Source organism: Notolepis coatsorum (genome assembly GCF_963971535.1).
Source record: "Notolepis coatsorum genome assembly, chromosome: 5".
NCBI lineage: Eukaryota > Metazoa > Chordata > Actinopteri > Aulopiformes > Paralepididae > Notolepis > Notolepis coatsorum.
Genome location: NC_140169.1, coordinates 165,531,024 through 165,556,361, shown reverse-complemented (window position 1 = coordinate 165,556,361; position 25,338 = coordinate 165,531,024). Strand labels below are relative to the sequence as shown.

General features: G+C 44.9%; 2 protein-coding genes across 2 annotated transcripts in view; one reads left to right on the top strand and one right to left on the bottom strand.

The window, feature by feature from the left end:
* Positions 1-7,725, bottom strand: part of LOC311228459 (uncharacterized protein) — a gene marked incomplete at its 5' end in the record, with an annotated part of 53,593 nt that extends 45,868 nt beyond the window's left edge. The window contains one exon of the mRNA XM_084314366.1: positions 7,666-7,725. Within this exon, the coding sequence (XP_084170492.1) occupies positions 7,666-7,725 (60 nt within the window). The remainder of the gene's footprint in view (positions 1-7,665) is intronic.
* Positions 7,726-13,752: 6,027 nt separating this feature from the next.
* hce2l2 (high choriolytic enzyme 2-like 2) overlaps positions 13,753-25,338 on the top strand; it is a 29,969-nt gene continuing 18,383 nt past the window's right edge. The window contains 6 exon segments of the mRNA XM_084314798.1: positions 13,753-13,863; positions 13,948-13,981; positions 15,470-15,535; positions 16,048-16,203; positions 16,876-16,937; positions 16,939-16,994. Of these exon segments, the coding sequence (XP_084170924.1) occupies positions 13,801-13,863; positions 13,948-13,981; positions 15,470-15,535; positions 16,048-16,203; positions 16,876-16,937; positions 16,939-16,994 (437 nt within the window). The 5' untranslated portion in view covers positions 13,753-13,800.

Sequence of the window (25,338 nt, the reverse complement as noted above, 5' to 3'; positions counted from 1 at the left end):
CCCCGCCAATGAAGTATTCACCCAAAGACCCAATACCGTGGCAACAACTACCGCACTACCGGTAGAATAAGTGCCGAGAACCGTGGGAAGTGATGCAAACTGTCTTGTCGTGTTTTGAACATTTATGTTGCTCTCACCTGCAAGTGTCTTCATTGTTACCATGGAAACCATGCTCTCACCTCCATAGCCATGAAGTGCTTCGAGAAGCTAGTAAAGGGCTACATCTGCTCCTCCCTCCCCATCAACATGGACCCCCTGCAATTTGCATACCGCCCCAACAGGTCCACGGAGGACGCCATATCCCATGTGCTGCACACAGCAGCATCACACCTGGACAAGAGGCAGGGGAACTATGTGAGAATGCTATTCATCGACTACAGCTCGGCATTCAATACCATAGTCCCCTCCATACTCATAGCCAAGCTCAGGGACCTGGGCTTGGGCTATGACCTCTGCCAGTGGGTCTTGGACTTCCTGACTGGCAGACCCCAGGTGGTGAGAGCAGGCAACTGCACCTCCTCATCCATCACCCTCAACATAGGGGCCCCCCAGGGCTGTGTTCTGAGTCCCCTCCTCTACTCCCTGTACACACACGACTGTGTGGCTCAGCGGAGTAGCAATACAATCGTCAAATTTGCTGACGACACAGTGGTGGTGGGCCTGATCTCTGCCAACGACGAGAGGGCCTACCTGGAAGAGGTCAAGGTCCTGGCGGGATGGTGCCAGGAAAACAGCCTCTCCCTGAACGTCAGCAAAACAAAGGAGATGATTGTGGACTTCAGGAGGTCGGGGGTCAAGGACTACAGCCCCCTCAGCATCGACGGGGCACCGGTTGAGAGAGTCAACAGCTTCAAGTACCTCGGAGCCTACATATCCGAGGACTTGACATGGACCACACACATTAACAGTGTGGTGAAGAAGGCACGACAACGCCTCTACTTCCTCAGGCGCCTAAGGAAGTTCCAAGTCAGCCAGAAGATCCTTAAGAACTTCTACTCATGTACAATAGAGAGCATCTTGACCGGCAACATCACCTCCTGGTTTGGGAATAGCACTGCAAAAGACCAAAGCAGACTACAAAGAGTGACACGTTCAGCCGAACGCACAATTGGAGGGGGGCTCCCCACCCTCCAGAACATTTACTACAAGCGTTGCAAGGGGAAGGCTAAGAGAATTATTAAGGACTCGAGCCACCCGAACAACTGCCTCTTTGAACTGCTGCCGTCAGGCAAGCGATACAGGAGTCTCAAGGCGAGCACAGAAAGACTCAGAAGTAGCTTCTATCCCCAGGCCATCAGGCTGCTAAACGAACAATGAATGAACACTACACAACAACAACCACCAAACACACATAGCACTAGGGGTGGGAATCACCAGTTTCATCATGATACGATACGATATCGATTCTTTGGACAACGATACGATATTTGCCGATATCACAAAGTCTCTCACGATACAATACGATACGATTAGATTCAGGTGCCTGCGATCGATATGAGATGATATCATATGCCCATTTAACACAATCAGTAACATTTAGATCAACAAAAAAAAGGTAATGAAAATATCATTTGACATTTGTATTTTTGAGCTCTTCCAGACATTTAAAGGAAAATCAATCTATTGTTTTTAATACAAATAGACCTCCTGTTCACTGTAAAGTGCCACGTTTTTATATATTGAGCTTTAAACTTTAAGCTACATTTTTTGGAACTCAAAACTCACAACCTCCCTCTCCCAAACCGTTCCTACAACAATTTGTTGATGTTGCATGATCATGTATAGGCCTACATTTATTATGTATTATATTGTTTATGTTTAAATAACATTTAAACATCAAACTCCTCTGACCTCATCTGGTCTTTCCAAAGACGCGCGCACACACACACACACAGAAAGGGAGAATGCTATGCTGTAACATCTACACACACGGAGCTACTGCTGTTGTTCTTGGGCGGATGAGACTCGCCACAGGATTTTCAAAATAAGAGTATCGATATGAATCGATCTTATTACATCGCATCGATCCGATTCGATTGTTGATAATTACATCGATGTATCGATCTAGATCGATGTATCGTCCCACCCCTACATAGCACACACATCCACACGCACACACTCACTTTAAACAAACACACTGTAGCACCCACTCCACACACTTTATAGCACACACCCACTTTAAACAAACACACTGTAGCACCCACTCCCCACACTTTATATTTATGGATGAAGGATTGCACTACAACTCGTACACCTTACTGTAAATTGTACCTAAAATTGTACCTCATCCCATTTCTGCTTTGCACTAGATAGTACTGTACATTAGTACACTGCATAGTATTGTGTATTGTATATTATATGGTAACTCAGAACATTGTACATATGTCTATACCGAACACTGTGACCTCATTTTCTTCTTCTAAATTCATGCTATATTATGTTATTATGTTATTTGATACTATCTTGTCTAGCACAGTCTCTGGAGCGTAACAGTAAGAAACATTTTGTATGAAAGTATTCTGTACTTCTGTATGACAACTATTAAAGAACTTGAACTTGATGGAATCACGTTAATATAGAGATGAAAAAATACGTTATTTCGGCAGGCTGCAGGCTGTTAAAGGTTTGAGGCAGAACTAGCGTAACACGCTGTTTGGGCGTAGAGAGAGCGTACGTCAGTGGCCAATCAGATCGCAGAACCCGATGCTCCGATGCTCCAATGCTTATTAGTGTGTGTGCGTTTGAACATTTGCATGTACGGGTGGAAATTAGCCCTGTGCTATTCCCGGCATATTTACGTCCTTATCATGCTGTGATGTTATGCATACACGCATGTAAATGATGTTCATTCATTTGCATTGTCCTTAATAAACAAATCTTAAATCTCTTAAATATTTTCAACCATACATTTCCTATACAAAAAATTATATATATATATATTATATTTTTTTTTAACCTCCTATAATAGTGGGGGTCGCGGCTCTCTGACACCGTTATGTGGGGGTCGCGGTCTGAACAGTTTGGGAACCCCTGCAATAACCCATAATTCATTTTCCCAATGATGAATCTCTATACGGGTGGAACAACCAGTGACGTCAGATTACACCTCCATATAGGACCTGGACCGGGTCCAAAGAAAGTACCCTACACACTGCTGCCTATCTTTAAATTATGTCTAATACTGTGTTATATATATATATATATATATTTCTCTAAAAAAATCTTTAAAAAATTCAAATGTAAAAGACTAATTGTTACTAAATCATGTATAAATCATGCAAGTCTTGGGACCGCCCCTGATCACCAGGTGTGGCTGATATCTAATCTATTTAATTTCCTGTAAAAAGATGTAATTTTGTGTGATTGATTGATTGATTACTGTTGTGTTCATACTTGAAAAAGACCGGAAGGGTTGGTCGAAACGTTGTATCTGCTGCTATTATTTGTCAATTAAAACACATTGGAGCATCAAAAGTGAGTTGCAAGCCCCGCTTCCCGATTCCATCCATCTTCCTGGCGAATGCACGTTCGCTAGAGAGTAAGATGGATGATTTACGAGCGCGGGTCCGATTCCAGCGAGAGATGAAGGACTGCAATATCCTGTGTTTCACGGAGACCTGGCTGAAACCAGTGACTCCTGATCACAGCATCTCTCCCTCCAACTCCTTCACCATCTTCAGAGCGGACCGTACAGAAGCCTCCGGGAAGAGCATCGGCGGGGGTCTCTGCCTAATGACCAACAACGGCTGGACTAGCCCCGGGGAGGTGAAGATACTCTCCCGTTCATGCTCCCCCGATATGGAACACCTCACGATCCAATGTCGCCCGTTCCATCTTCCACGCGAGTTTACTGCAGTGATCATGACTGCAGTGTACATTCTCCCCCCCAGGCGAGCGTCGGCAGGGCGCTAGCGGAACTACACGACCATCTGAACACACACCAGATCAAGCATCCAGACGCGGCCATGATTGTAGCCGGGGATTTCAATCAGGCGAATCTGAAAAAAGTCATGCAGTCTCTTTCAGCACATCGTCTGCTCCACAAGAGTAGGAAATACACTCAACCACCGTTACACCCCGTTCAGAGCCGGATACAAGGCTGTACCGGCCCCACCATTAGCGGGAGCGATGAACACGTCGGATCATGCCGCCATCTTGTTGGTCCCTGCTTACAAACAAAGATCACGTGACGCCGTCGTGTCACGTGAGGTGGAAAAGATGGGAATGCTCGAGAGGAGCACCAGTGACGTCAGCGAGTTCACAGACACTGTGGTGAGCTTCATAACAACACTCGCTGATAGTATTGTCACCACAAAAAAGGCGAGGGTGTTCCTGAACCAGAAACCATGGGTGGACAGTACTATCAGAGCAGCCCTGAACTCTCGCACCACTGCTTATAACCTGGGCAGAGAGTCAGGAAACATGGAAGAGTACAAGACAACAGTCTACACTCTGCGCAAGGCTGTTAAACTTGCTAAGAGGACGTATGCCGACAAGATGGAGGCACAAATGGCACAGAATGACACAAGAGGCTTATGGCAGGGACTGAGGACTATAACAGACTACAAAGTCAGCGCCCCCTCAATAGGGAGCGACGACGCCTCCCTTGCGGACCAGCTCAACACCTTCTACGCGCGGTTTGGTGCAAACAGTGGCACTGCTAGCTCAACAGCTAGTGACGTCACTGGTGCGCCGGCTGTTGTGGAGGGGGGGGGGCATCCGCGGGGGGGGTGGGGACGCTCTCTCATTGACGGTACACAGTGTGAGAAGAGCATTTATGCAGGTGAACACCAGGAAGGCGGCTGGCCCAGATGGAATAACAGGACGCATACTCAAGTCCTGTGCTAACCAGCTAGCCCCTGTGTTCACCACCATATTTAAACGATCCCTGAAGGAGTCAGTGGTCCCTGCCTGCTTCAAGATGTCTACCATTATCCTGGTACCAAAGAAACCCTCCCCAGCAGGTCTCAATGACTACAGACCTGTGGCACTCACCTCTGTGGCCATGAAATGTTTCGAGAGGCTGGTCAAGGATCACATTTGTGCCTCCCTCCCCAGCGATATGGACCCTATGCAATTTGCATACAGGCAAAACAGGTCCACTGACGATGCGGTCTCCCAAGTACTGCACAGCACCCTCTCTCACCTGGACCGTCAGAAGGGGGGCTTTGTGAGACTGTTGTTCATTGACTACAGCTCAGCGTTCAACACCATAGTCCCCACCAGACTGGTGGACAAGCTGATCGAGCTGGGTCTGAGCTCCGCTCCGAGCGCCTGGGTACTGGACTTTCTGAGTGAAAGACCCCAGGCGGTCAGGGTGGGGGGTCAGACCTCCAACACCATCACCCTGAGCATCGGGTCCCCCCAGGGCTGTGTTCTGAGCCCCCTGCTGTACTCACTATACACACACGACTGTGTGGCCAAGTTCAGCTCCAACTCCATAGTGAAGTTCGCAGACGACACGGTGGTGGTGGGGCTGATCTCGGACAACGACGAGAAGGCCTACCGGGAGGAGGTTGAGGTACTGGAACGCTGGTGCCAGGACAACAGCCTGCTCCTGAACATTGGTAAAACCAAGGAGCTGATCGTGGATTATAGGAGAGGACAGCAGGAGACACACACACACCACTGAGGATAAACGGGGCCACCGTGGACAGGGTGAGCAGCTTTAAGTACCTGGGGGTCCACATCTCAGAGGATCTGACATGGTCAACACACAGACACAGTTGTAAAAAAGGCGAAGCAGCGCCTCTACCACCTGAGACAGTTAAGGAAGTTCAGAGTATCGGGGAAAATACTCCAGTCCTTCTACTCCGGAGCTGTAGAGAGCATCTTGACTGGAAACATCACTGCCTGGTATGGTAACAGCACGGCACAGGACAAGAAGGCCCTACAGAGAGTGGTGCGCTCTGCCGAGTGTACCACGGGTATTGCACTACCTCCCCTGCAGGTTCTATACAACAAGAGGTGCAAATCCAGAGCCTGCAGAATAATGAAAGACCCTCACCACCCCAATAACAGCCTGTTCCAGCTGCTGAGGTCAGGCAGACTCCTGCGAACACCAGCTACTAGGACAGAGAGGCTTCAGCTCAGCTTCTTCCCCCAGGCCATCAGAGCCTTGAACAATGAACACTGAGGGTCACAGAACACTGAACCCTACACACACAAGCACACTTTAGCACACACACGACACACACGCTGTGCACGCTCGCACACTAGCAGCCACTTTAACATGAGAAAGCACTCACTCATGCTGCACATGCCCACAATTATGGCCACAAAGAAAGGTCACTTTAAAAATAGTATAGTAACAGTGTATTGCACTACCAAGGGACCTAGCATGTCCTTCATGCTCTGTATATAACTATGTACAAAACTACAAATACCGTGATGTCCCACTATGTTACCTGTTTATTGCACAATGTTGTCTATTGGATTCTATTATATGTTGTACTACTGTATTGCACATCGTTGCGGGCAAGACCAACCGCATTTCATTGTATACTTGTATGCCGTGACAAATAAAACTCTTGACTTGACTTGTTTTATATGTACTACTGTTTTTACAGTGACTACACCTCTACTGACTACACCACTACAAAAATTATTTATTTTTTCTGGAGGATTCAGTTAGTACTATACCTGTATGTCATGTATGTCCCTATGTAGCACCCACTTTACCACTTTAGACACACTTTACACTTTATATTTATATTATTGGTAAGGAAATTGCACATAATGATTATTGCACCTCACCACTACAAGGTGGCACCACAAGCTAAGCTATACCTCACCATTTTTTGTACCAGCTGTACATACTGTATATATAGATATAGATACACTGAACAATTTTGTTGTTTACACTTGTTTACGTACTTGACTTTCTATTTTATACTTACTATCTTGTTATTATCTAGCACACTCTCAGGAGCAACACAGAAAGAAACATTTCATGCAAAGTATTCTGTATGACAACTAATAAAGAAACTTGAACTTGATGCCATAAATGTCATGATGTCATGTATGTTGTGTATGTCATAAATGTCACTATGAATTGAAAATGGGGGACCCTGATGTAAACAAGACAAAATACTTTCTCTGGTCTGCATCCCCTTAACAATTGTGTGTATTGAGCCGTACTGTACTCATTCTGCAATCTGTTAAATAAAGTTCTCATTCATTCATTCATTCATTCATTCATCATTCAGTCAACAAGCGAGCAAGACACTGACGTCACGAGACCGCCGCCATCTTGGTATTGGGGAAACAAACGGATTTCTACTATCAAATGTATGCGTTGAGCTCCGTTTTTATTACATATTTTATCACATTCTTGTTCATTTCATAACCTTTTTATATAATTTGTTTTGAAAATATTGAGGCCAACGTGGCATTTCACTATTTCGAAAGCCTTTCTGGTGATTCCAAGTGCATGTTTCCCCCAAGCCATAGTAGACATGACAGAAAAGTTAAAAAGACAGGAAGTTGACTTCGAGAATCCAGTTTGTATCCACCACACGTGCTTTACTAGTTACCGAACTAAGCACGGTCATAACTTACTCAACGCGAAGTTAATAAAGTACAAAAAACAGAACTAAGCACGGTCATAACTTACTCAACGCGAAGTTAATAAAGTACAAAAAAACACAATAACGTTAAAGTTACCTCGTCACTCTCGGCAGAGTCGGCAGTCGACACGCCATCATCCAGATCAAAAAAAAGCATAGCTCATAGTGTTCGGTCGGGAAGTGCCTCTGGCGACCTATTTATACGCCACTTCCTGTTCGTTCTGCAGAGCCCGGATAGCTCAGTCGGTAGAGCATCAGACTTTTAATCTGAGGGTCCAGGGTTCAAGTCCCTGTTCGGGCGATAACTTTTTCGTAATACTATAGGCAAACACATTTTAAAATACAGGTTTAAGGATACGACATTCCTTCACCTTCACTTGGGGAAATTCAGGGATCATAGTAGGATGGGGGAGGGGAGATACAGTACATGGTAATAGTAGAAGACATAATGTGGCTAATACAATTATAGTTATTATATAGTACTGGTCAGATGAACTCAATGGTACACTGGTTGACGAAACATGGCTTGGTTTCAAAACCAAATTCTCAGCAATACTAAACGACATGGCCCCCCTAAGAACCACCAGGGTAAAAAATCGCGCTGAGCCGTGGATGCACTCCGAAATACTGGCCGCTATGAAAACCAGAGACAAAAAATGCTCTGAGTTTCGTAAAAGTCAGTCAAAGCTTACTAAAAGCACGAGCAGTGAACTCCAAGCCCACGTGACTGAACTCAAACTAGAAAGAAACAGACTAAGAAACGACGTAAACTCCATGATCAAAACTGCAAAAAAGAATTTCATCAATGACAAAACTGAGGAAAACAAAAACAAACCACGTGAACTTTGGAAATTACTCAATAATCAACTAGGATGCAGTAAAAAACTTAAAACCAGATTCTCAAACATAAACATAAAAACTGACAACACGCTCATCACAGACAAGCTGGATGTAGCCAATTACTTAAACATTTTCTTCACAAACATAGCCACAACACTGGTAAACAAACTACCCTCCCACTCAGGGCTTTATGGGGTAGAACACATAGTAGCTTTCTACAAAAACCTAGGGGTCCGCAAGGACGACTTCAAGCTGGAAACGGTAACAACAGATGAGGTACTCAATAAACTGAGCGCCCTCCAACCTAACAAGGCCACTGGCCATGACAACATCCCCTCCAAATTCCTCAGAGACTCAGCAGCCGCCATCACACCAATCATCACACACATAATAAACCTCTCCATAAAACAGGGACACGTCCCCAAGGACTTCAAAATTGCGAGGGTGACCCCTCTGCACAAAAAGGGCAGCAAATTAGACCCAGGCAACTACCGCCCTGTTTCTATTCTCACCTCCATCTCGAAAGTCATGGAAAAAATAGTCTACGAACAGGTCGAAAAGTACCTAGCGGAAAAAAATCTAATCTACGAATTCCAATCTGGCTTCAGAACATCCCACTCCACTGACACATGCCTTCTCTATTTGAATGACCACATCAAACAAGAGGTGGACGCAGGCAAATACTGCGGCATGGTCATGCTGGACCTACAAAAGGCCTTTGACACGGTCAATCACTCCATTCTGATTGACAAGCTAAAAGCAATTGGTTTTGATAGTCTATCAGTGAGCTGGATGCAATCCTACCTTGAGGGGAGGGAACAGATGGTGGAGGTAAACGGTACCCTATCCCCCCCCCTCACAGTGAGCTGTGGTGTTCCACAAGGAAGCATACTAGGACCGCTACTGTTCCTAATTTATGCAAATGACATGTCGTCAGCTTGTGACTGCAACTTGTTCCTGTTTGCGGACGACTCAGCCCTGCTGGTCTCTGACAAGAACAAGTTACAGGTTGAAAAAACCCTCAGCTCGGAACTAGGCAGAATCTGCATATGGCTCGCTGATAACAAACTATCATTACACATGGGCAAAACAGAGTCCATTCTCTTCGGTTCAAATAACAAACTCAGCAAGACCGACGGCTTCTCAGTTACAGTGGGTGACAATATTGTCACAAGGAAAGATGAAATTACCTACCTGGGGTCCATCCTAGAGGCTAATCTCTCCTGTGACAAAATGGCATCCAATGTAATAAAAAAAGTCAACCAACGAACTCGATTCTTGTACCGGATCTCCTCTCTGGTAAACAAGAACACCCTGAAGACTCTGGCAGGAGCACTCATTCAGGGGTACTACGACTATGCTTGCACCTCATGGTACCAAAGCACCTCAAAGGCGCTAAAAACAAAATTACAAACATCTCAAAACAAACTGGTCAGACTACTGCTTGACCTTACTCCTAGAACCCACCTCACCCCTGCCCACTTCGACAACCTAGGATGGCTTAGAGTAGACGACAGAGTACAACAACTTGCAATGGGCCTGGTCTACAAGATACACTACACGACCAAGGTACCCATGTACATGTCAAAATACTTCCCAAAGGTCAGTGAATACCACGATCACAACACCAGAGGGAGCTCCACAAATCATGTCAAACCCAGATTCGGCTCAAATAAGGGACTAAACACGTTTCGCAATTATGCCACATCAATGTGGAACGCCCTACCCAAAGCTGTAAAGGAATGTGGATCACTACCCACTTTCAAAACCTCTCTCAAGGGACACCTACGGGAGACTGCAATTCAACACTGGCCCCTGTAAATATCCTAACCCAATCATTCCAACCCCCTCCAATGTACAGTCATTTACCTAGTATGGTTTTGTCAATAGTTCAATGTACAATTGTGTTTGTTTGAACAGTGTCTCCTCCCCCCCCCCCCTCAATGTACAGTGTTACTTGTTTATACAGTATGCCCCCCGCCCCCCCCCCCCCCCCCAACCACCTCCAATGTAAATTACCCAGTATGGTTGTCAATATCCCAATGTACCCAACCCCCCCCACCCAACCTCCAATGTACAGTTTCTACGTCAAATGTATATACTCCCTTTTCTTGACTCCTTCTGTATCACAAACAGTACTGTATTTGCAAATCTGGTATGTCATAAATGTATAGATGTAGCAGTACTGACTATCTGTATGTCATGTATGTCATATATGTCTATATGAATTGAAAATGGGGGACCCTGATGGAAACAAGACAAACGTCTTTCTCAGGTCTGCATCCCCTTAACAATTGTATGTATTGAGCCGTACTGTATTGTACCCATTCTGCAATCTGTTAAATAAAGTTTTCATTCATTCATTCATTCACAGTAGAAAAGTAAAAATACACAATATAAAGATTGGCATGCTGTACATCTCTCTCTTCACTACACATTATAAAGAGGCTGGCATGCTGTACATCTCTCTCTTCACTACACAATATAAAGAGGCTAGCATGCTGTACTCTCTTCACTACACATGTATGAATGAATGAAAACTTTATTTAACAGATTGCAGAATGGGTACAATACAGTACGGCATCCAATGTAATAAAAAAAAAGTCAACCAACGAACTAGATTCTTGTACCGGATCTCCTCTCTGGTAAACAAGAATACCCTGAAGACTCAGGCAGGAGCACTCATTCAAGGGTACTACGACTATGCGTGCACCTCATGGTACCAAAGCACCTCAAAGGCGCTTAAAACAAAATTACAAACATCACAAAACAAACTGGTCAGACTACTACTTGACCTTACCCCCCAGAACGCACCTCACCCCTGCCCACTTTGACAACCTAGGATGGCTTAGAGTAGACGACAGAGTACAGCAACTTGCAATGGGCCTGGTCTACAAGATACACTATACGACACTAAGGTACCCATGTACATGTCAAAATACTTCCCAAAGGTCAGTGAATACCACAACCACTACACCAGAGGAAGCTCAACAAATCATGTTAAACCCAGATACGGCTCAAGGGACTAAACACGTTTCGCAATTATGCCACATCAATGTGGAACGCCCTACCCAAAGCTGTAAAGGAATGTGAATCCCTACCAACATTCAAAACTCTTAAAGAGCACCTACGGGAGGCTGCAATTCGAAACTGGCCACCGTAAATGCCCAAAACCCCCACCACCTCCTAATAGACAGTCTCCTCCCCACCGCATGTATATATTTCCTCCCCGCCGTATGTATATTTCTATCCCACCCACCCACCCCCTCCTTTTTTTTTTATCCACTTTTTCTCCCATTTTCTCCCATCCCAATTTCGTATCATCCAATTCAACCCTCCCCTGTCACGAACGCTGTTTCTTGCCTCCCACAAGCCGGCTGCAATGTGGACTAAGTCATACATAGCACAAGTCCCCTCCGGTACTTGAGGTAACAGCAGTCGCATCTTTTCACCTGCGCAGCTCGATCTCTCAGTGGCGAGGAGTAACGCGTGGGAGGCTCACGCTGCCCCCGACACTTCCTGATTCTACTGCGCAGGCGCACCAACCGACCTGTAGGAGTCGCTGTCCACAACGCCCGATCCCCACCCATCAGTTTCCCACCCCCTAAAGTATGAACGACCAGCTAAACTGAAAGCAATGTGGAGCGCTGGGCTCGGCGTCTCCGCATTCGTGGCGAGCGCCTTGCCCACTACGCCACATAGCCACCCTCTCCCACCCACCCCCTCCTAATGTACAGTCCCCTCCCCATCATATGTATATACTCTGTCAGGATCTAGGGGTAACAGTACTGTATATTTGAATACCGTTTATGTCACAAATGTATCAGTACTAAATACCTATATGTCCCTATGCCATAAATGTCATGTATGTTGTGTATGTCATAAATGTCTATATGAATTGAAAATGGGGGACCCTGATGTAAACAAGACAAACGTCTTTCTCAGGTCTGCATCCCCTTAACAATTGTGTGTATTAAGCCGTACTGTATTGTACCCATTCTGCAATCTGTTAAATAAAGTTTTCATTCATTCATTCACTCAATACACACAATTGTTAAGGGGATGCAGACCAGAGAAAGACGTTTGTCTTGTTTACATCAGGGTCCCCCATTTTCAATGACATTTATGGCATACAGGTATAGTACTGTTACATTTGTGATATATACGATATGCAAATATACAGTACTGTTACGCATAGATCCTGACAGAGAGTATGATGGGGAGGGGACTGTACATACAGATGGGGAGGGTGGGAGAGAAATATACATACGGTGGGGAGAAAATATATACGGTGGGGAGGAGAATGTACATCTCACGTTGGTTAGTTTAGAGAGTATGAATTATATCACGTTGGTTAGTTTAGAGAGTATGAATTATATCACGTAGTTTAGAGAGTATGAATTATATCACATTGGTTAGTTTAGAGAGTATGAATTATATCATGTTGGTTAGTTTAGAGTATGAATTATATCACGTTGGTTAGTTTAGAGTATGAATTATATTACGTTGGTTAGTTTAGAGTATGAATTATATCACGTTGGTTAGTTTAGAGTATGAATTATATCACGTTGGTTAGTTTAGAGTATGAATTGTATCACGTTGGTTAGTTTAGACTAGAGAGTATGAATTATATCACGTTGGTTCGTTTAGAGTATGAATTATATCACGTTGGTTAGTTTAGACTAGAGAGTATGAATTATATCACGTTGGTTAGTTTAGAGTATGAATTATATCACGTTGGTAGTTTTAGGGGGGAAGGCCGCGCTTCGGCCCCAGATGGACCTTTAGTTAACCTTCGTTATTTCTGGCCAGACCTCCGACCCCCTTATTTTGGGTACGTTTGTTTACTTTGTTTTGTTAAAAAAAAAAAAAAAAACGTTATTAATTGCAACTCAGTGTCCTATATACGTTATGGTCACATGATTTGAGCCAATGGTGTTATTGTGTCCGTAACAGCTGCTCCTGAATCTGTTATTAACCGTCCTGAAAGTATCACTCTATAACCATTGCTAATTTACCACGAGCGGGGCAGAGGCGACAAGGAGAGAACAGCACCGGCATTTGTAGTAGAGGCCACTATAATATCCAAAGCCTTAAATTGTCCTCAACCTATACTAAAACATCAGACCGTTTATTTCAACGCTGCTCAATGAACCGCAGCTGTTATTATACACGGGGAAGCACTAAAATTATTTCACTGTTGTTGTTGTTTGTGAGACAATCAGACTAAATAGGGGATGAGACTCGCTCACAAATAAATAACAGCCCTGCAATTGAAACAAGATAATAATTGGTATTTTTGCCCAGGAGAGTGATGGGGGAGCGCCTATAAAGCTCAGCGTTAGTACAGGTAATTTCAGCACTGTGGACATACTGTACCTGACTCCAAACCATGGACCGGATTATCCTGCTCTACACAACTGCTTCCACCTGCATGTGGACGATACACGCTCTGGTGAATATGAACGGGACAGTAGCTTCATTAATTCAATTGAATTGTTTACAACTAACTTTCTGTCTTTTTCTCTTTTGTTTGTAGAATGCTGTGATTGTACTCCCCAAGAGTTATACAGGTAACAACCTTCTTATACTGTCTTATACCATCATGCACTCTTCCTACTATACTAACATGTCTCTCTACTACTATGCACTCAACACTGCAGCACTCCAAGTTTCAACACTGTTTGATGAACATTGTTACTCAGCTGAAAGAGTTGTACCCTTCCTGCTGACTTGTCGTGCAGAACTTGTAAGTCGCTTTGGATAAAAGCGTTCAGGTAAATTACTAAACGTAAATGGACTTTATAACTACTTCCCAATACCAGGGGTGTAAAAAGTACCCAGAAATTACTTAAGTGAAAGTATGGGTACCGTCTCAAAATCGTACTCAAGTAAAAGTCAGAGTATCTGGCTAAAAACACACTTGAGTAAAAGTAAAAAAGTTTCTACTTTTGAATGTACTTAAGTACTAAAAAGTAAAAGTTTAAACTAGGTGTTTAATCAAAGATCCCCACTTTCTAGTCTTGCACAAGGACCAATCAGCATGGGTATGGGCGGGTTAATATTCCATTGATGGGGATTTGATTGGCTGTTTTAATAATGTTAACGTTAGTTCGGCTAGAGAAACAAATATACTAATTAAAATTGTTGGACCTGCAAGATTTGTACTTTGTAGGTCTGCATTTTAAATGTAAGGAGTAAAAAGTATGCTTTTTTTCTCTGAAATGTAATTGAGTAAAAGTACAAGTATACAAACCTAATAATACTTGAGTAGGCTACTGTACAAATTCCCCAAAACAGTACTTAAGTATTGAAACAAAGTACAATTACTCAAGTACTTTACACCCCTGCCCAATACTATATCAGTTCTGTATTAGGAAATCTCTCTTGTTACTGACTACACCTCTACTGACTACACCTCTACTGACTACACCTCTACTGACTACAACACTACTGACTACACCTCTACTGACTACACCTCTACTGACTACACCTCTACTGACTACAACACTACTGACTACACCTCTACTGACTACACCTCTACTGACTACACCTCTACTGACTACACCTCTACTGACTACAACACTACTGACTACACCTCTACTGACTACACCTCTACTGACTACACCTCTACTGACTACACCACTACTGACTACACCTCTACTGACTACACCTCTACTGACTACACCTCTACTGACTACAACACTACTGACTACACCTCTACTGACTACACCTCTACTGACTACACCACTACTGACTACACCTCTACTGACTACACCACTACTGCTGACTACACCTCTACTGACTACACCTCTACTGACTACCCTCTACTGACTACACCTCTACTGACTACACCACTACTGACTACACCTCTACTGACTACACCTCTACTGACTACACACCACTACTGACTACACCTCTACTGACTACACCTCTACTGACTACACCACTACTGACTACACCTCTACTGACTACAACACTACTGACTACACCTCTACTGACTACAACACTACTGACTACACCTCTCTTGTTACTGACTCTACCACCTCTCGTCTCTTAAGATGATCTCAAAGGGCGCGGTGACATGACGGCCATGGACACGATCATTAAAGCCAACGATTACCAAGGTAAGTCGCCGGCACTCCATTCCGTTTAGTGACGTTGCTGTAGACCCGTTCGCTGTATACAAACATACCGCGTTCGAGCCAATCAGCAACACCAACTCAGTCACGTGACTAAGTTGCCCCCTTTACCTGCACGAGCTGCTGCGCTAAAGAAAGTATGACGGGGCTCTATGGAGAAACCATGACACTCCCCTGACTAAAGGTTGTTGAAAAAAGCTGGATGTCATTTAGCCAAATCAGCATGGCTGTGAGTGTGAGTCTTCACCTTTTACATATCTAGCTTTGGCATGGAGTGATTGTTTAGATCGCTAGCATGGCTAACAAATGCAAATGTATATCGTAGTCTGCCCCGTTGTTCTGACCAGGATTGCGTTCCTTTTGCCCCCTTGATGCGCGCGCACACTGAGTCTGACGTAAACGAGAAACACGTCTATACTACATGCAGTATATTCCTCAAAGTCCTACAGTATGTCCCCCGTCTCGAACACAGTGTCCTCACACGTGTCCTCCCTCAGGTACCAACGTCCTGGACGGCTCCACCAGACTGAAGGAGGGCGATATAGCCGTCTCGACCGGAAGACGCTCAAACGCCTGCTTCGCGAGGAGCTGCGTGTGGTCCAAGTCAGTGGACGGACATGTATATATAGCGTACAAGCTGTCCAACGATTACAGTAAGTAGGGTTGTCCGATATTATCGGCCTACCGATATTATCGGCTGATATTGGTATTAAAATGTAATATCGGTTTTCCAAAAAAATACTTTTTTTTCTTCTTTTTTTTATACAATTATTTAACCTTTATTTACCCAGGCAAGCAAGTAAGAACAAATTCTTATTTTATTTATTGTCAAAACTATGCATAATGTTGTGTTAATTCCACGACAAGAGATATGTAATGTTAATTACCTGAAATTATTCAGTTTTTTTGGGGGGGAAACCCCGCATATATCGGTATCGGTTGATATCGGTATCGGAAATTAAGAGTTGGACAATATCGGTATATCGGATATCGGTAAAAAAGCCAATATCGAACATCCCTAACAGTATGTATATATATATATATATATTGTGTCCAACACATACAGTAAGTGTCCATGTGTTTTGATCCCTGTTCGAGGCACTGCTGTAACACACTAAAACGTTAACCCTTTCACTACCACTCTACCAAAGGGTTAACCCTTTCACCGTGACAACACAGAAGGTTAACCCTTTCACTGCCACATGACAATGGGTCAACCCTTTCACAATCACGCTACGGAAGGTTAACCCTTTCGCTACCACACTACAGACGGTTAACCCTTTCACTACCAGAGAATAGTATATAAATGTGTTAATGTGTTACAGACGATGTGGAGAAGACGGTGATTAAAAGAGGGATGGACACTATAGAGGAGGGAACCTGCATCCCGCTTCGTGCCCAGGACCCACCAGAGGGACTACATCGACATCCAGTCTAAGAGAGGGTGAGAGAACTGAGAGAGATGACACAATGATTCCTGGCATGAACTTAACCATATCTGTAAATTTTCCGAAATTGATGTCGGATAACACATTTCCCTGAAGTTGCATAGCTTTTCTTATGAGTTGAGGTGTAGCTTTGCCTCTAGATGTTGTTGTACTGCAACACAGGGTTCTACTAGACTCGACTAGAGTGACATTTGCTCCAAGGAGGTTCTTTGAATTGAAAAATGAACAATAGAATAGAATAGAAATACTTTTATTATCCAGAGGGAAATTTGACACTGCAAATCGCTCAACATTAAACATTTAGACAGAACAGGTCACGAATAAGATAACAAAACAAATCAAATTGCCTAAGATAAGAATAGAATAAAATATAATAAAAATGAAATAAAATATACAGTAAATAAATACAGTAAAAATATACTGAAGTCTACAGTAGGTGTAATATTGCACAGTGCTGTTTCAAAAGTAAGAGTCCAGGAAGATGGTAACTGTCACTCTGTGCTCAGTGATGCAGTGAGGCACAGTGATGCATTGTATATAAGCATCAAGCACAGGAAAAAAATATTTAGGTGCACAATCTCTGAAAATAATTGAAAATGTCTACCTTGAATCTCAGTTCACACATAACACCGGTTCCTGACAGGCAGCGAGCGAGCGAACTGGAGACGAAATCACTGTCCTGATATGACGCGGCGCTTGTCCGAGTGTCTGTGTGTGTGTATTTACCTGGAAGCACAGGGGCAAAGCAGCCTGCGATTCTCGACCAATAAAAAGTGTTTAGGGGCGGGACTCGGCCGCATAATCGCTCAACTAGAGACACACCGAGCGAATATTTGTGGGGGGAGCGACATCGCCGCTCAGTTCGCTGTCGCGGTAGGTCAGGATAGTCTCATTGAAACGAATACATTTTAATCATTTTCGCAATCACGCTCGCTCGCGTCGCTCCCTGTCAGGAACCGGTCTAATGCTCCTTTTGTTCCAAATTGGTAGCGTGAATTCATTCTTAGGGGTGTATGCCACTAGCACTGTAGACCTTTTCCAACATAATAATAATAATAATAATAATAATAATAATAATAATAATAATAATAATAATAATAATAATAATAATAATAATAATAATAATAATAATAATAATAATAATAATAATAATAATAATTAGGGATGTCCGATATTATCGGCCGACCGATATTATCGGCCGATATCGGCAGTAAAATGTGATATCGGAAATATCGGTATCGGTTTAAAAAAAAAGAAAAACAATAACAATATTTGTTATATATATATCCAGTGAAATTATTAGTTACCTGAAATTATTCAGTTTTTTTGGGGGGGAAACCCTGCATATATCGGTATCGGTTGATATCGGTATCGGAAATTAAGAGTTGGGCAATATCGGAATATCGGTATCGGTAAAAAAGCCAATATCGAGCATCCCTAATAATAATAATATCTTACATTTATATAGCGCCTTTCAGGAGACCCAAGGCGCTTAACAGGAGGGGGCAGCTAAGGGAGGGGGGAACAGGGAACAACGTAACAACAAAAAAATTATAATCTAAAGGAAAGAAAGAAAGAAAGAAAGAAAGAAAGAAAGAAAGAAAGAAAGAAAGAAAGAAAGAAAGAAAGAAAGAAAGAAAGAAAGAAAGAAAGAAAGAAAGAAAGAAAGAAAGAAAGAAAGAAAGAAAGAAAGAAAGAAAGAAAGAAAGAAAGAAAGAAACATAAACATTCTAAATTGGCCCACGTTTATTTCCAACAATGTCATACAGTATAGAATACACAAAACATACAATAGCTGACAGGAATTATTCTTAAAAGGTCTATAGAACCGTGGATGTAATCCATGTGCTGGTCCTGAATGTACAGTGTAGGGCTGTCCCCGACTAAGGATTTGGATAGTCGAGTATGATTGGCCAAAATTTGCCGTTACTCGACTTAAAAAATTTATAAAAATCAAAATAAGTATAATTTATTTACATTTTTTTATTTTATCATTCGATTTGGGCTGTGGGGGTGCTTAATGTCTGAAGGAGTCGACTGAAGGCTTCTTGTCCTCTGCAAAAGCATGCAATTGGTCCACTGATGGATACATCTTGATATTTGTCTAGTCTAGTGTGTTCATTAGATGGGTGAAATCCTCTTTCAGTGCCTCTGTGCCTGTTTTCGTAGGCAGTTAGCCTCTGGTATGCGTGCCATTAGCGTTAGCCACGCTTCTAGGCCTCTTTTCTTTTGGAAAAAATGAAAAAAATTTATAATAAAAACAAAAAAATCTTTTATAATTTTTTTTTATTCGACTAAGAGGTTGGCAGTCGACTACGGCTCCTTTCGACCGATTAGTCGACTAATCGACTAATAGGGGTCAGCCCTAGTACAGCCCCTGTGTAGTGTGATAGTAAAGGGTTAACCTTCTGTAGTGTGGCACTGAAAGGGTTAACCTGCTGCCGTGTGGCAGTGAAAGGGTTATTAACCTTCTGTGTATTGTCGCAGTGAAAGGGTTAACCGTTTGATTGTGCGGCAGTGAAATGGTTAACCCAGATACAAGATACAAGATACAAGAGTTTTATTTGTCACAGCATACAGGTATACAGTGAAATGCGGGGGGTCCCAGGTGCTGGTCATTAGTGTACAGAGTGTGTCTCTCTCTCTCTCCACCCAGGTGTTGGTCATTATTGTACATAGTGTGTCTCTCTCTCTTCACCCAGGTGCTGGTCATTAGTGTACATAGTGTGTCTCTCTCTCTCCACCCAGGTGTTGGTCATTAGTGTACAGAGTGTGTCTCTCTCTCCACCCAGGTGTTGGTCATTAGTGTACAAGAGTGTGTCTCTCTCTCCACCCAGGTGCTGGTCATTAGTGTACAGAGTGTGTCTCTCTCTCTCCACCCAGGTGTTGGTAATTAGTGTACAGAGTGTGTCTCTCTCTCCACCCAGGTGTTGGTCATTAGTGTACAGAGTGTGTATCTCTCTCTTCACCCAGGTGCTGGTCATTAGTGTACAGAGTGTGTCTCTCTCTCCACCCAGGTGTTGGTCATTAGTGTACAGTGTGTGTCTCTCTCTCCACCCAGGTGTTGGTCATTACTAGTGTACAGTGTGTGTCTCTCTCTCTCCACCCAGGTGTTGGTCATTAGTGTACAGAGTGTGTCTCTCTCCACCCAGGTGTTGGTCATTAGTGTACAAGAGTGTGTCTCTCTCTCCACCCAGGTGCTGGTCATTAGTGTACAGAGTGTGTCTCTCTCTCTCCACCCAGGTGTTGGTAATTAGTGTACAGAGTGTGTCTCTCTCTCCACCCAGGTGTTGGTCATTAGTGTACAGAGTGTGTATCTCTCTCTTCACCCAGGTGCTGGTCATTAGTGTACAGAGTGTGTCTCTCTCTCCACCCAGGTGTTGGTCATTAGTGTACAGAGTGTGTCTCTCTCTCCACCCAGGTGTTGGTCATTAGTGTACAGAGTGTGTATCTCTCTCTTCACCCAGGTGCTGGTCATTAGTGTACAGAGTGTGTCTCTCTCTCCACCCAGGTGTTGGTCATTAGTGTACAGTGTGTGTCTCTCTCTCTCCACCCAGGTGTTGGTCATTAGTGTACAGAGTGTGTCTCTCTCCACCCAGGTGTTGGTCATTAGTGTACAGTGTGTGTCTCTCTCTCTCCACCCAGGTGCTGGTCATTAGTGTACAGAGTGTGTCTCTCTCTCCACCCAGGTGTTGGTCATTAGTGTACAGAGTGTCTCTCTCTCTCCACCCAGGTGTTGGTCATTAGTGTACAGAGTGTGTCTCTCTCTCTCCACCCAGGTGTTGGTCATTAGTGTACACAGTGTGTCTCTCTCTCTCCACCCAGGTGTTGCTCATTAGTGTACAGAGTGTGTCTCTCTCTCCACCCAGGTGTTGGTCATTAGTGTACAGTGTGTGTCTCTCTCTCCACCCAGGTGTTGGTCATTAGTGTACAGTGTGTGTCTCTCTCTCTCCACCCAGGTGTTGGTCATTAGTGTACAGAGTGTGTCTCTCTCCACCCAGGTGTTGGTCATTAGTGTACAGTGTGTGTCTCTCTCTCTCCACCCAGGTGTTGGTCATTAGTGTACAGTGTGTGTCTCTCTCTCCACCCAGGTGTTAGTCATTAGTGTACAGAGTGTGTCTCTCTCTCTCTCCACCCAGGTTCTGGTCATTAGTGTACAGTGTGTCTCTCTCTCTCTCCACCCAGGTGTTGGTCATTAGTGTACAGAGTGTCTCTCTCTCTCCACCCAGGTGCTGGTCATTAGTGTACAGAGTGTGTCTCTCTCTCCACCCAGGTGTTGGTCATTAGTGTACAGAGTGTGTCTCTCTCTCTCCACCCAGGTGTTGGTCATTAGTGTACAGAGTGTGTCTCTCTCTCCACCCAGGTGCTGGTCATTAGTGTACAGAGTGTGTCTCTCTCTCTCTCTCTCCACCCAGGTGTTGGTCATTAGTGTACAGTGTGTCTCTCTCTCTCTCTCTCCACCCAGGTGTTGGTCATTAGTGTACAGAGTGTGTCTCTCTCTCCACCCAGGTGCTGGTCATTAGTGTACAGAGTGTGTCTCTCTCTCCACCCAGGTGCTGGTCATTAGTGTACAGAGTGTGTCTCTCTCTCTCTCCACCCAGGTGTTGGTCATTAGTGTACAGTGTGTCTCTCTCTCTCTCTCTCCACCCAGGTGTTGGTCATTAGTGTACAGAGTGTGTCTCTCTCTCCACCCAGGTGTTGGTCATTAGTGTACAGAGTGTGCGCTCTCTCTCTCCACCCAGGTGCTGGTCATTAGTGTACAGAGTGTGTCTCTCTCTCTCCACCCAGGTGCTGGTCATTAGTGTACAGAGTGTGTCTCTCTCTCTCCACCCAGGTGCTGGTCATTAGTGTACAGAGTGTCTCTCTCTCTCCACCCAGGTGCTGGTCATTAGTGTACAGAGTGTGTCTCTCTCTCCACCCAGGTGTTGGTCATTAGTGTACAGAGTGTGTCTCTCTCTCTCTCTCCACCCAGGTGTTGGTCATTAGTGTACAGAGTGTGTGTCTCTCTCTCTCCCACCCAGGTGTTGGTCATTAGTGTACAGAGTGTGTCTCTCTCTCTCCACCCAGGTGCTGGTCATTAGTGGTACAGAGTGTGTCTCTCTCGCACGCATCACCCAGGTGCTGGGTCATTAGTGTACAGAGTGTGTCTCTCTCTCTGCCACCCAGGTGTTGGTCATTAGTGTACAGAGTGTGTTCTCTCTCTCTCCACCCAGGTGTTGGTCATTAGTGTACAGAGTGTGTCTCTCTCTCTCCACCCAGGTGCTGGTCATTAGTGTACAGAGTGTGTCTCTCTCTCTCCACCCAGGTGCTGGTCATTAGTGTACAGAGTGTGTCTCTCTCTCCACCCAGGTGTTGGTCATTAGTGTACAGAGTGTGTCTCTCTCCACCCAGGTGTTGGTCATTAGTGTACAGAGTGTGTCTCTCTCTTCACCACCCAGGTGCTGGTCATTAGTGTACAGTGTGTCTCTCTCTCTCTCTCTCTCAGCTCCACCCAGGTGTTGGTCATTAGTGTACAGAGTGTGTCTCTCTCTCCACCCAGGTGCTGGTCATTAGTGTACAGAGTGTGTGTCTCTCCTCCACCCAGGTGCTGGTCATTAGTGTACAGAGTGTGTATCTCTCTCTCCACCCAGGTGTTGGTCATTAGTGTACAGTGTGTCTCTCTCTCTCTCCACCCAGGTGTTGGTCATTAGTGTACAGAGTGTGTCTCTCTCTCCACCCAGGTGTTGGTCATTAGTGTACAGAGTGTGTGACTCTCTCTCTCCACCCAGGTGCTGGTCATTAGTGTACAGAGTGTGTCTCTCTCCTCTCACCCAGTGTTGGTCCATTAGAGTACAGAGTGTGTCTCTCTCCGCACTCCCAGGTGTTGGTCATTAGTGTACAGAGTGTGTCTCTCTCTCCACCCAGGTGTTGGTCATTAGTGTACAGAGTGTCTCTCTCTCTCACCCAGGTGCTGGTCATTAGTGTACAGAGTGTGTCTCTCTCTCCACCCAGGTGTTGATCATTAGTGTACAGAGTGTGTCTCTCTCTCTCTCCACCCAGGTGTTGGTCATTAGTGTACAGAGTGTGTCTCTCTCTCCACCCAGGTGTTGGTCATTAGTGTACAGAGTGTGTCTCTCTCACCACCCCAGGTGTTGGTCATTAGTGTACAGAGTGTGTCTCTCTCCTCCACACCCATGTGCTGGATCATTAGTGTACAGAGTGTGTCTCTCTCTCCACCCAGGTGCTGGTCCATTAGTGTACAGAGTGTGTCTCTCTCTCTCCACCCAGGTGTTGGTCATTAGTGTACAGTGTGTCTCTCTCTCTCCACCCAGGTGTTGGTCATTAGTGTACCGTCGAGTGGTCCTCTCTCTCCACCCAGGTGTTGGTCATTAGTGTACAGAGTGTGTCTCTCTCTCTCCACCCAGGTGCTGGTCATTAGTGTACCAGAGTGTGTCTCTCTCTCTCCACCCAGGTGTGCGTCATTAGAGTACAGAGTGTGTGCTCTCTCCCACCCAGGTGTTGGTCATTAGTGTACAGAGTGTGTCTCTCTCTCCACCCAGGTGTTGGTCATTAGTGTACAGAGTGTGTCTCTCTCTCTCCACCCAGGTGCTGGTCATTAGTGTACAGTGAGTGTCTCTCTCTCTCCACCCAGGTGCAGGGTCATTAGTGTACAGAGTGTGTCTCTCTCTCCACCCAGGTTGTTGGTCATTAGTGTACAGAGTGTGTCTCCTCTCTCTCTCACCCAGGTGTTGGTCATTAGTGTACAGAGTGTGTGTCTCTCTCTCTCCACCCAGGTGTTGGTCATTAGTGTACAGAGTGTGTGTCTCTCTCTCGTCCACCCAGGTGTTGGTCATTAGTGTACAGAGTGTGTCTCTCTCTCTCCACCCAGGTGCTGGTCAATTAGTGTACAGTGTGTGTCTCTCTCTCCACCCAGGTGTTGGTCATTAGTGTACAGAGTGTGTCTCTCTCTCTTCACCCCAGGTGCTGGTCATTAGTGTACAGAGTGTGTCTCTCCTCTCTCCACCCAGGTGTTGGTCATTAGTGTACAGAGTGTGTGTCTCTCTCTCCACCCAGGTGTTGGGTCATTAGTGTACAGAGTGTGTCCTCTCTCTCTCCACCCAGGTGCTGGTCATTAGTGTACAGAGTGTGTGTCTCTCTCTCTCCACCCAGGTGTTGGTCATTAGTGTACAGAGTGTGTCTCTCTCTCCACCCAGGTGTTGGTCATTAGTGTACAGAGTGTGTCTCTCCTCCACCCACGGTGTTGGCTATTCAGTGTCGGTGTGTCTCTCTCTCCACCCAGGTGTTGGTCATTAGTGTACAGAGTGTGTCTCTCTCCACCCAGGTGTTGGTCATTAGTGTACAGAGTGTGTCTCTCTCTTCACCACCACCCAGGTGCTGGACATTAGTGTACAGTGTGTCTCTCTCTCTCTCTCATCCACCCAGGTGCTGGTCATTAGTGTACAGAGTGTGTCTCTCTCTCTCCACCCAGGTGCTGGTCATTAGTGTACAGAGTGTGTGTCTCTCTCTCCACCCAAGTGCTGGTCATTAGTGTACAGAGTGTGTGGTCTCTCTCTCTCCACCCAGGTGTTGGTCATTAGTGTACAGAGTGTGTCTCTCTCTCTCCACATAGGTGTTGGTAATTAGTGTACAGAGTGTGTCTCTCTCTCCACCCAGTGTTGGTCATTAGTGTACAGAGTGTGTATCTCTCTCTTCACCCAGGTGCTGGTCATTAGTGTACAGAGTGTGTCTGCTCTCTCTCCACCCAGGTGTTGGTCATTAGTGTACAGTGTGTGTCTCTCTCTCCACCCAGGTGTTGGTCATTACTAGTGTACAGTGTGTGTGCTCTCTCTCTCCACCCAGGTGTTGGTCATTAGTGTACAGAGTGTGTCTCGCGTCCACCCAGGTGTTGGTCATTAGTGTACAAGAGTGTGTCTCTCTCTCCACCCAGGTGCTGGTCATTAGTGTACAGAGTGTGTCTCTCTCTCTCCACCCAGGTGTTGGTAATTAGTGTACAGAGTGTGTCTCTCTCTCCACCCAGGTGTTGGTCATTAGTGTACAGAGTGTGTATCTCTCTCTCTCTCACCCAGGTGCTGGTCATTAGTGTACAGAGTGTGTCTCTCTCTCCACCCAGGTGTTGGTCATTAGTGTACAGAGTGTGTCTCTCTCTCCACCCAGGTGTTGGTCATTCAGTGTACAGAGTGTGTATCTCTCTCTTCACCCAGGTGCTGGTCATTAGTGTACAGAGTGTGTCTCTCTCCTCCACCCAGGTGTTGGTCATTAGTGTACAGTGTGTGTCTCTCTCTCTCCACCCAGGTGTTGGTCATTAGTGTACAGAGTGTGTCTCTCTCCACCCAGGTGTTG